The sequence below is a fragment of the Oncorhynchus mykiss genome, chromosome 19, assembly GCF_057628025.1.
Source record: "Oncorhynchus mykiss isolate SJ-2025 chromosome 19, ASM5762802v1, whole genome shotgun sequence".
Taxonomy (NCBI): domain Eukaryota; kingdom Metazoa; phylum Chordata; class Actinopteri; order Salmoniformes; family Salmonidae; genus Oncorhynchus; species Oncorhynchus mykiss.
This window is the reverse complement of record NC_143040.1, coordinates 55,609,198-55,622,129: the sequence shown is the minus strand read 5'-3', so window position 1 is coordinate 55,622,129 and position 12,932 is coordinate 55,609,198. Positions and strand designations below refer to the sequence as shown.

General features: G+C 42.2%; 1 protein-coding gene across 4 annotated transcripts in view; it reads right to left on the bottom strand.

Moving 5' to 3' along the window:
• LOC110498012 (runt-related transcription factor 3) overlaps positions 1 to 12,722 on the bottom strand; it is an 84,773-nt gene extending 72,051 nt beyond the window's left edge. The window contains exons 1-2 of one of the 4 annotated variants that reach the window (XM_036954937.2): positions 12,019 to 12,722; positions 11,401 to 11,521 (exon numbers count right to left, since the gene is read on the bottom strand). In XM_036954937.2, coding sequence (XP_036810832.1) covers positions 11,401 to 11,458 — 58 coding nt within the window. In that variant the 5' untranslated portion in view covers positions 11,459 to 11,521; positions 12,019 to 12,722. Of the gene's footprint in view, positions 1 to 10,660; positions 10,780 to 11,400; positions 11,667 to 12,018 lie in introns of those variants that run through there. The other 3 variants (XM_036954936.2, XM_090211400.1, XM_090211401.1) reach the window with 3 other exon arrangements.
• Positions 12,723 to 12,932: the final 210 nt, after the last annotated feature.

Genomic DNA, 12,932 nt, shown 5'->3' with positions numbered 1-12,932 from the left:
CTAAAAGCCGCAATAGTTGTCATACACTATCCGAAATGGGCTGATTTGTCTTTATGTTGTGGCTACAGATAGGATGTTTTTCAAACCATCTGTTTCACGGTATTCACTAAGCATGCAGGGAGGGGTCATGCCTTCTGAAAATCAACAACATGCTCTCGAAGTTTCAAATTCAGGTCATATGGACTCCAATTATTGTCTAGGTTTGTTTAAACTTGTTCACAAGATAGCCTTACAAACTACATATAATGAATTCATATTCAAGAAGTATCTTCATTTTCACTCTTTAACTTCCTTTAAATTAGTTGTTGGTTCTGATCTAATTTCTCCTTCACTAGCCCAACACTTCTAACTAGGGACTTGTTTGGGAAATGTTGAAATCATAGTTAATTACACGGTAATACACACTTAATGACATGGCAATTAAGACTTAATAGTACTTATATCATCTTCCTGTAACTTAATTATTGCCACACTTAGGTCACTATACCATAATCACTGGTGGTATTAGACTGTTGCTTGTCCCTAAATGTCAGCTGCCTCATTGCATGAAACCAGCTGTAGCTTAGGGCATATGTTATACAACTGCATAATAAGTGAAATAAAACATTAACAGCCTGGGTTTGTTCATAATTCAACTGTCTCTCAGACGAAAGGGATGAGGTCATGAAGAGCACGATAGTAATGATGTGGATTTAACCAACAGCATCATAAGGGCCTAATGAAATATTATCAGCTCATAAGAGAAGGTGATTAAACTTAAAGAAATGATTTGTCTGAATATAGCAGCCATATGTAGTAGATGGGAGACTTTAAAATATCAAATAAAAAACTATATTGTGATCATTTCTATCTCATTATCCAGTTATCCACATATTGTCGTCGTCTGAATAATTTCCTGCCTGCTTGCTAGTGTTCCTGTTCCGATATTTATTTTCCACATCGAAGGGTCCCAGTTTAAATAACTTGTCTAGACGTTATAAATTGCGCTGACATCCCAGTGCATTGTATCATGACAGACTTGAACATTTGTGTCTCTCACCATACCAATTATTTCATTCTGTAATTATTATGGAAGGGTATAATACATATTTTCTCCTTTTTGTTCGTCTGAGGGTGGTGTGGTAATGTATTTAGCATACATTCACAGCGTTCAGTCTCCTCAGAACTGCCATAGACAATCAGAGAGCTGCTCGTAACGTGCAGTCTAACTCTGGATGAACTGTGCTAAAGGGGCTGAGACTCCACATACAGCTTTCTTCATTCCTCATCCAGTCTGTCACAATGGCCCACTGGCCGGGAACCAGCATCAGATCATATTCACAGTACACACCAGCCATGCCATGCAATGCAAAGTCTATCTGTAGTTTGTTTTCAAGATTCATTTCAGAAACATGTTGGTCACCCCTCCAGTGATGTTTGTTGATGGAAATATAAGTTGTTCGCCTTTCCAAAATACTTACTTGTCCAAACAAAAAATATTCTTCAGCTGTCCCCATTGGAGAACCCTTTGAAGAACCCTATTTGGTCCAAGGTAGAACCCTATTGCGTTCCATGTACAACCCTTTCCACAGAACCCAAAAGGGTTCAACTTGGAGCCTTGTGGTTGCTAGTTGACCACCAGAAAATGTTATTGTTAACACTTAGCACAACTTTAACCTTGACCAACATTATATAGTTTAACATGCTCAGCCAAACAATTTAGGGGAGATGGGGTTTGGGGGTTGATTGACCACAAAATCAGCAAACGCCTCCTCCCTTCCTCTACCTGGAAGCCATCTTGTTGGCGATCCCTGAAGGCGTTTCCCATCAATGGGTATTGACAGACAGTGAAAACGATGAGACAGTCCAAAAAGTAAATAAGTACCTCAAACGTTTACAACACTAATCAAGTCCAGAGCGTTGCTCCCATCCAATATGCCCTCAGAGTTTTATAAATAGATATTATACTCGGCTAAATTGGAGACAGGATTCCGCTACTCGGTGGCCGTTGTGAGTTTTTCATTATTTGCCTAGCTTTCGAATATTGAAACTCTTAATATCTGGTTACAGATTTCAGCTCACTCAGCCAATCTCCATGTTTTGGCTTTGAAGGCCTGACGCTCGGCAGAAAGGCTTTGACTGGCTTCCAATTAAGTATATTATTCATTTAGGAGGGAGGAAAAAACACACCACATGTCTAAGTGATTAATAAATTCCCCGGGGGCCATTCTTCCTCACTGCAGATTTCTACACTTTTGATAGTAAGCTACTGTCTAGTAACTTATGACACTGCCACAATAACTTTGTTGTAATGTTTTTGGCATCAAAGATCTGATCCTTACGTTAAATTCATCTTGAGGATTTTCCGTAATGTTAAAGAATTCATTTGAGGGTTTTACCCAAAGTTTCTCACACAATTCTAACAGTCATGACTCCTTCAGCTTTTAATTTCCGAGTTGTAGAACTAACCAGACCACCTCCCAGAATCCACCAAAATAACCCCACTACTACCGTGGCGAAGCATTGTACATTTTTTCTCACACAGAAATGAACTTTCATTCATACAGTGCAACAAGCCAAACATATAAAACCATTCCCACCCTAATAAACTGGGGCCTTTTTTCTGACACAAAGGAACTGGCGTTACAGTCTAAACGTCCTCCTGTCTAAAGGGCCTGCTGGGAAAACAAGCTTCCCAACTAGGAGGAAAACAACTAGGAGGAAAAGTAGTCAGGGAACCAAACCAAGTATATGACCCAGTGCCTATGCCCAATCCGACTCACTGTAAACTAGGTACATCACCTGGCTCAAACACTGAATACAGCCAAAGTGGAAGGTTTGTAACCCAATAAAAGTCAATAAAGAAAGTGAGTGTGGGCTTTTTTTCCCTACTCGTATTGACAAGATTTCCAGAATTTGAGATACCAAGCTATTAATGTTAGTTCTGTGAGTATTTAGCATACCTCAGATGGTTATATCTCCAGTAATGGTTGGATGCTTGGTGTGTCTCTGGATAACAGGTCTGTTGTGAGAGAGGATCAGAGAGAGGAGCAGGTGTAACCTCATTGTGGTTATTATCGGAGAACGACACGAGCTGTTCGTCTGTATCAGATTAGCGCCTTTAGAGAGCCTCTCCATCTCGCACACTTACACTCAGCCATAGTGTACTAACTGACCTAGTATTATAAATACCGTAAGAGCTTCAGTGTCCCTCTCTCACTTCTCTTCGCTCTTTTCTTTCTCTTTTCTCTCTCCCCTTCTCTGTGCTACAGGAGTGAGGTTTTTGAGGTGAAGCACATTCTTTTCTCACGCAAAGCGCATCAGATGTTGCACATCACATGCTCATATGTGTTCACGTCTCAGCTTGAGATATGCTGCTGCTTAATGTGATGGAACTAAGAATATCATTCTATACTTGCTTGTGGACAGGGTTTCTGCGCGTGCTTTTATTTATATATTCAGAACATCCCTGAACACATTAATCAATGTGTAAGCTATACAGGATCTCTCTTGAGTTGCTAATCAATAGAGATAGATATTGAAACAATTCTGAAGAACTTTTGATGTTGACAATTTTCTGAACTAGCCAAGTTAAAAAGTTAATGACTTCTGATAAGATGTATACAGTGCATTTGGAAAGTATTCAGACCCCTTGACTTTTTGTTACATGTTACAGCCTAAAATTGATAAAATATTTCAATCAATCTAAACACAATACCCCAGGTATTTAGACATTTTTGCTAACGTATTTAAAAAAAAAAAATTTAATCACATTTGCATAAGTATTCAGACCCTTTACTCAGTACTTTGTTGAAGTAACTTTGGCAGCGATTACAGCCTTGAGTCTTCTTGGGTATAACAGTACAAGCTTGGCACATCTATATTTGGGGAGTTTCTCCCATTCTTCTCTGCAGATCCTCTCAAGCTCTGTCAGGTTGGATGGGGAGCATCGCTACAGAGTTATTTTGAGGTCTCTCCAGAGACATTCGATTGGGTTCAAATCCGGGCTCTGGCTGGGCCCCTCAAGGACATTTAGAGACTTGTCCCGAAGCCACTCCTGCATTGTCTTGGTAGTGTGCCAAGTTCCTGTTGGAAGGTGAACCTTCGCCTCAGTCTGAAGTCCTGAGTGTTCTGAAGCAGCTTTTCCATCAAGGATCTCTTTGTACTTTGCTCCGTTCATCTTTCCCTCGATCCTGACTAGTCTCCCAGTCCCTGCCGCTGGAAAACATCTCCACAGCATGATGCTGCCACCCCCCACCGTAGGGATGGTGTCAGGTTTCGTACCAATGACTCTTGTTTCTCTCGTTTCTCATGGTATAGTTCCCTTAAGGAAAAGCACCTTTAGTCAATCTGATTTCTCTATGAGAGCTTCCCATGTTTGGAATACACTGCCATCAGACACACACAACTGCACCACCGATCACACTTTCACAAAAAAAATGAACATGGCTAAAGGCCATAATCCCTAGTTGTGTATTGCCGCTTTCCATGTTGTCTGTTGTCTGTAGCTTGTGAGGTGTGGAAACACTGTTGCTTTTATGGATTTTTTCTTGTTGCTTTTTGTGCTATGTTGTTCTGTCTGCATGTTACGTCTTGCTTGTCCTATGTTGCTCTGACTGTGCTCACTGCTCATTGATTGTCTGTATTGTTATTGTAATTATTTCGAATAACCTGCCCAGGGACTGCGGTTGAAAATGAGCTGGGTGGCTAAAACTGGCACTTTTACTGAAATGTTGATTAATGTGCACTGTCCCTGTAAAAATAAAAATAAACTCAACTCAACTCAACTCATGGTCTGAGAGTCCTTTGGGTACCTTTTGGCAAACTCCAAGCGAGCTGTCATGTGCCTTTTACTGAGGAGTGGCTTCCGTCTGGCCACTCTACCATAAAGGCCTGATTGGTGGAGTGCTGCAGAGATGGTTGTCCTTCTGGAAGGTTCTTCCATCTCCACAGAGGAACTCTGGAGCTCTGTCAGAGTGACCATCGGGTTCTTGGTCACTTCTGTGGAAAGGTGACCAAGGCCCTTCTCCCCCGATTGCTAGGCTTGGATGGGCGGCCAGCTCTAGGTAGAGTCTTTGTGGTTCTTGGGGACCTTCAATGCTGCAGACATTTTTGGTACCCTTCCCCAGATCTGTGCATTGACACAATCGTGTCTCAGAGCTCTACAGACAATTCCTTCAACCTCATGGCTTGGTTTTTGTTCTGACATGCGCTGTCAACTGTGGGACCTTATAAAGACTGGTGTGTGCCTTGTCAAATCATGTCCAATCAATTGAACTTACCACAGGTGGACTCCAATCAAGTTGTAGAAACATCTCAAGGATGATCAATGGAAACAGGATGCACCTGAGCTCAATTTCGAGTCTCATAGCAAAGGGTCTGAATGCTTGTGTAAATAAGGTATTTCAGTTTTTTTTTAATGCATTTGCAAAAATGTCTAAAAACCTGTTTTCGCTTTGTCATTGTGGGGTTTGTGTGTAGATTGATGAGAAAAAAAACATTTATTTAATACATTTTAGAATAAGGGTTTAACGTAAAAAAAAAAATGGAAAAAGGGAAGGGGTATGAATACTTTCCGAATGCACTGTACAGCCACATTTCCATTTAGGATTCATGTATCATAGGATTAAAGTCAGGACTTGGAAGCATGAAGTTATCCACAAACATTAAGCAGTCTCCTTGATTTTTTTTAAACCGTTCCTCCTAATTACAGTTTGATTTCAATCAGAAAAAAGAAGATCTTGGCCAAATCGCTACGCCTGTGTAATGCAAGTTGTTAAACTAACCGCCAGAGTATTTTGCTTACATGAGGTAGTCTTTATTTGAAATGCTTTCAAATTGAACTGGAGGATTTAATGACTTTTGGCCTTTGTTCTGTTACAGTTTGGTTTCATTTTCTAGACTGAACGAATTGTAAAAGGATATTGCATATTCACTAATGATTTCCAATGGCGATTACAGCTTTAAATGTTCTCTTTGTTTCCAGTCTATCTTTCGCATGCACATCAGTTTCCCTTCTCGCTACAGTAATACTGCTGAAAAACTAAATCAAGCATCCGAATCGCATTACAAAAGAACCCTACTAAGTATGAGATCTGATCCCAAGTCAGATCTTATTCAGACATTAGAGAGTAACATGCTAATACTTGAATGGAGGATAATCAACCAACAACTACAACCTCACGACTGCATGATAATCAACAATGAAGAGATGAGAGGGATGGAGAGAGAGAGGAGGAATAAGAGAGAGAGGCATACTTAGTGATGCAGAGAAAGAGGACGAAGGAGAGAGAGAGAAAGATATGGTGCAGAGATGCGGCTTTGTCAAGAGGAAACTATAAATGACTGAGTAGCTGTCTGAGCTGTGAGAACACTAGAACACCATCCTCTGTCACTCTGCTCACTGTACTGTGGTTCCAGTTGGGATATCAGAGGCTTGTTTTCATATGAGCGGCAGATGGGAGTGTATGTGTGTATGTGTGTGTGTGTGTGTGTGTGAGTTTGTGTGGGTAGCGGGGGAACCGGGGCTCCAGAAATGTTAAGATATATTCTGCAAACAATTAGGAGCTGGTAGTACTTCTCCTGTGGCTGTCTCTAATTAACACAACAACCAGGCATCAATAAAGTGGAGATTTTTTTGCCATTTTTTGTTGTAGCAGAAACAGTGGGAACCAATCTCCCAGACCTCCTCAGATTAATGGCTCAGTGACTCTCACAGCGACGTGCTCTCGTTAAAATGGCATGTTAGGGACTTTTTAGATTGATAGCAAAATAATACGAATCAAATTTTGAAGCAGCTAGAAAGAGAGGAAACTATGTAATACTTACACTCCCCTACTTACACTCCCCTGCTTACATAGCCCCTACTTACACTTCCCTACTTACATAGCCCCTACTTACACTCCCCTACTTACATAGCCCCTACTTACATAGCTCCTACTTACACTCCCCTACTTACACTCCCCTACTTACATTCCCCTACTTACACTCCCCTACTTACATAGCCCCTACTTACACTCCCCTACTTACATAGCTCCTACTTACACTCCCCTACTTACATAGCCCCTACTTACACTCCCCTACTTACATAGCCCCTACTTACACTCCCCTACTTACATAGCCCCTACTTACACTCCCCTACTTACACTCCCCTGCTTACATAGCCCCTACTTACACTCCCCTACTTACATAGCCCCTACTTACACTCCCCTACTTACACTCCCCTACTTACACTCCCCTGCTTACATAGCCCCTACTTACACTCCCCTGCTTACATAGCCCCTACTTTCACTCCCCTACTTACATTCTCCCTACTTACACTCCCCTACTTACATAGCCCCTATTTACACTCCCCTACTTACATTCCCCTGCTTACACTCCCCTACTTACATTCCCCTACTTACATTCCCCTGCTTACACTCCCCTACTTACATAGCCCCTATTTACACTCCCCTACTTACATAGCCCCTATTTACACTCCCTTACTTACATAGCCCCTACTTACACTCCCCTACTTACATTCTCCCTACTTACACTCCCCTACTTACACTCCCCTACTTACATTCCCCTACTTACATTCCCCTGCTTACACTCCCCTACTTACATAGCCCCTATTTACACTCCCCTACTTACATAGCCCCTATTTACACTCCCTTACTTACATAGCCCATATTTACATTCCCCTACTTACATTCCCCTGCTTACACTCCCCTACTTACATAGCCCCTATTTACACTCCCTTACTTACATAGCCCCTATTTACACTCCCCTACTTACATTTCCCTACTTACACTCCCCTACTTATATTCCCCCACTTACACTCCCTTACTTACACTCCCCTACATACAGTTGAAGTCGGAAGTTTACATACATCTTAGCCAAATACATTTAAACTCACTCTTTCACAATGCCTAACATTTAACATTTAAACATTTAAAAATCCCTGTCTTAGGTCAGTTAGGATCACCACTTTATATTACGAATGTGAAATGTCAGAATACTAGTAGAGAGAATTATTTCTTTCAAATTTTATTTCTTTCATCACATTCCCAGTGGGTAAGAAGTTACACTCAATTAGTATTTGGTAGCATTGCCTTTAAATTGTTCAACTTGGGTCAAACATTTCGGGTAGCCTTTCACAAGCTTCGCACCATAAGTTGGGTGAATTTTGGCTCATTCCTCCTGACAGAGCTGGTGTAACTGAGTCAGGTTTGTAGGCCTCCTTGCTCACACACGCTTTTTCAGTTCTGCCCACAAATTTTCTATAGGATTGAGGTCAGGGCTTTTTGATGGACACTCCAATACCGTGACTTTGTTGTCCTTATGCCATTTTGCCACAATTTTGGAAGTACGCTTGGGTTATTATCCATTTGGAAGACCCATTTGCGACCAAGCTTTAACTTCCTGACTGATGTCTTGAGATGTTGATTCACTATATCCACATAATTTTCCTCCCTCATGATGCCATCTATTTTGTGAAGTGCACCAGTCCCTCCTGCAGCAAAGAACCCCCACAACATGATGCTGCCACCCCCGTGCTTCACAAATGGGATGGTGTTCTCTGGCTTGCAAGCATCCCTCTTTATCCTCCAAACATAACAATGATCTTTGTCCCCATGTGCAGTTACAAACCATAGTCTGTCTTTTTTATGGAGGTTTTGGAGCAGTTGCTTCTTCCTTGCTGAGTGGCCTTTCAGGTTATGTCGATACAGGACTCGTTTTACTGTGGATATAGATACTTTTGTACCTGTTTCCTCCAGCATCTTCACAAGGTCCTTTGCTGTTGTTCTGGGATTGATTTGCACTATTCGCTCCAAATTACGTTCATCTCTAGGATACAGAACACATCTCCTTCCTGAGCGGTATGGCGGCTGCGTGGTCCCATGGTGTTTATACTTGCGTACTATTGTTTGTACAGATTAACTTGGTACCTTCAGGTGTTTGGAAATTGCTCCCAAGGATGACCCAGACCTGTGGAGGTCTACAATGTTTTTCTGAGGTCTTGGCTGATTTCTTTTGATTTTCCCATGATGTCAAGCAAAGAGGCACTGCGTTTAAAGGTAGGCCTTGAAATATATCCACAGGTACACCTCCAATTGACTCAAATGATGTCAATTAGCCTATCAGAAGCTTCTAAAGCCATGGAATGTTCAACTTTGTGTATGTAAACTTCTGATCCACTGGAATTGTGATACAGTGAATTATAAGTAAAATAATCTGTCTGTAAACAATTGTTGGCAAAATTCCTTGTGTCATGCACCGACTTGCCAAAACTATAGTTTGTTAACAAGAAATTTGTGGAGTGGTTGAAAAACGAGTTTTAATGACTCCAACCTAAGTGTATGTAAACTTCCGACTTCAACTGTATTTATTTGGACAGTGAAGCTAAAACTTTTAATTTGGCTCTATACTCAAGCATTTTGGATTGTAGAGCAGAGTTCTATGTGAGGCGACAGTACAGAATGTCACCTTTTATTTGAGGGTATTTTTATACCTGTTTTTTTACCGTTTAGAAATGAAAGCACTTTATGTATCTCATCCCCCCATTTGAAAGTGTCATAAGTATTTAGACAAATTCACTTACAGTGCATTAATGTACAGTGCATTTTGTCCTGTCCTAGCATGCAATGAAGGTTAAGCTTGTGACTTTACAAAATTGTTGGATGCAATTTCAGTTTGTTTGGTTGTGTTTTAGTTTATCTTGTGCCCAATAGAAATTAATGGGAAATAATGTATTATGTCATTTTGGAGTCACTTTTATTGTAAATAATAATAGAATATGTTTCTGAATACTTTTACATTGACGTGAATGCTACCATTATTATGGATAATCATGAATAAATCGTGAATAATAATGAGTGAGAAAGTTACAGATGCATAATTACCATGCTCCCAAGAAAACCCTAACTTCCATTGTTATTGGTAATGGTGAGAGACTTTGCGTGCTAGGAATGTGCAACCAAATACTGAACTTCTGACTAAATGTAATACACTATAAGTGAATTTGTCCCAATACTTATGACACCTTCAAATGGAGGGAGTAGATTCACAAAGTGCTTTCTAAATGGTAAAACAGTGTTGTATTAAAACATCCTGAAATAAAAGGTGACATTCTGTACTGTTGCCTCATATAAAGTATTTGATCTCAAATCTAAAATGCTGAAGTATAGAACCAAATTAAAAGTTTTAGCTTCACTGTCCAAATATACACGTAGGGGAGTGTATGTAGGGGAGTGTATGTAGGGGAATGCAAATAGGGGAGTGCAAGTAAGGGAGTGTATGTAGGGGAGTGTATGTAGGGGAGTGTATTTAGGGTAGTGTATGTAGGGGAGTGCAAGTAAGGGAGTGTATGGTTGTCATAGCAGAATATCTGACTTGTCTAAATCTAAAGGTTGAGAGTGTTTGAAATAACTGTGCAAGGTGTTGGCTGAGGTTCTCTCACAACAACACTCACTTAAAAACCTAATTGAATCATCTATCACTACATGTAATATAATTTTACTACATTATTATCAAATAATCTTATAATTTATTGTTTTATTATAACAGCTGAACAATTCTCTCTTAACTTGAAGTCAAGGTAGGATGTACTTCCAAGTAAGGGCTGCTGGATTGAGGTAACCATGGAAACAAATGGCTCCTTCATTAAGAGCAGTCTTCAGCATGAGTGTAATGCACTCACCTCACCACACAGGCCAAGAGTACCTCTTGTAAGTAGTGTAGGAGACAGACCAATGTTTCTTCTCTTTCTGTTTTATTGTATTGCTGTGTTCCAGTAAAGGCCGGTCAGTCTTCCTCTTACTCTCCCAGAGAGCTAGAACATCTCTCACTTGATGCCTGTGGTAAGAAGCCCATTACGGTGTGCACCATCAAGACTACATAAAACACAGCACTGAGGCCCAAAGCTGTAACAACCCTGTCTAACGGCCTCAGCTACTGTACTGACCCGTGCCTCCTTTCATCCCATTAAATAGGAACGTTAAGGACATTCGTGTGGTGGAAGGATACCACAGAGGGTCTACTCAAACACCAAAATAAAGTTTCTCTTTCAGAGGTGTTGCTGTCCCTTTTTGTTTTGGAAGTAAACTCGCACACACACACACACACACACACACACACACACACACGCACGCACGCACGCACGCATGCACGCACGCACGCACGCACACACACACACACACACACACACACACACACACGCACGCGCGTGCGCACACGCACGCACGCACGCACGCACACACACACACACACACACACACACAAACCCTCACACTCCTTCTGCTGCCAAACAGACATTTTAAACAACTGGGAACGAGGGGACCGCCAGAGCCGCCAATATCATTCTCTCTCTGACACCTCAAGCCACAGACGTGACAGAGGAGAGAGAGAGAGAGAGAATAGAGAGAAGGAAAGAGTTCTTACCTCTCAGTAGAGTGGGGCCGTAGTTGCCGAAGGAATCAAAGATGCTGTTAGAAGCCATGTCCTCGTGCCTGAAGTGGTGCCAGAGTCGTCGCCAGCCCTCTACAGTTGATAATGATCAACCCTGGAGAGACACAGGGGTTGAAAGAGAGAATGAAAGAGTGAGAGAGAGGAGAGCAAGAGAGGACAGATCCTGGAACTCAGAGCCCGTTTGCTACCAAGAATTTGGGGTTTGTGACTACCGCAGGAATCCCTAGCCACAAGCCTGCAAAGAGAGCAGCATATGTTTGCTGCACCAGGGGTATAAGGCATTAAGAAAGAGAGAGAGGAAGAGAGAGTGATAAGGTGAGGGAGAGTGAGAGGGAGAGAGTGAGAGAGAGAGAGGGAGAGAGAATGATAAGGTGAGGGAGAGTGAGAGAGAGAGTGAGAGAGAGAGAGAGGGAGAGAGAATGATAAGGTGAGGGAGAGTGAGAGAGAGAGAGAGGGAGAGAGAATGATAAGGTGAGGGAGAGTGAGAGTGAGAGAGAGAATGATAGTCTGGGAGAGTGAGGGAGAGTGTGGCTATACTGAGGTGCAGTGGTACCGTCCCCCTCCAGGACTCTGGCCTTCCAGTGGACTCACCGTTGCTGTATCAGATCTGAACGTCCTGTTAGCGGCTTGGGGTAGGGTGGCAGGGAGGTGTGGTGTGGTGCTGGTCCGGTCCGTCAGTGGGCAGTGGCTCTGAGGTTACCTAGGTTCTCTCTCTCTGTCAGGAGACGTGGTGTCCCACGGTGGTGACCTGACTGGAGCGTCAGTGTTTACTAGCGCCGGCTAAAGCCACAGCTCTCTCTGTATCCTCGCCATCCTCCAGCTCCCCTCCTTGAGTGGTGGAGCCCGCGTCACATGTCACGTGAGGTCACAGGGCCTCTCCTCCCCTCCTCTCTCTCTTATTTTCGTTCTTACTCTGTGTAGCTTCTTTTTTTCCTCTTTGCTTTTACTTTCCACAGCTCTCTCTTTCCCTCTATCATTTCTCTCTGTCTTTTGATTGGTCAAAGATTGGCCAAGTTTGGAATGTTCTACTTTCTTTTAAGTTCAAACCAGGCAGCAGCCTACGCCACTTTATCAGAGGGTGCCGAAACCCAATGTGAACAACCAGAAAAACATTAAACACACATTAAGAGAAACAGAAATAAGAAAGCGTTAGCGAGAGGCAGAGATCATAAGAGAGAGAGAGAGAGGGCTGTATAGTGTAGGGAGATGAGTGGGGTTTGCTGCCGCAAGGAGAGAGGAAAGAAGCAGAGCAAAGCAGAGAGGGTTCTGTCTCTGAGCTCCTTCAGAGAGAGACTGTGTGTTTCTGTATATATGTCTGACTCACTGCACATCTGTGTTTGTAAGAACTGGTGGTTTTGGGCCTACAAAACCAACCCTCCACCCTCACTTACCACTTGATAGGATCCTAATCTTAGCCTCATTAGAAGAGGCAGTTCCAGCACTTCAGTTTACCCTCTCCTTGTTGTTATTGTCTCCTCTCCTCTCCTCTCCTCTCCTCTCCTCTC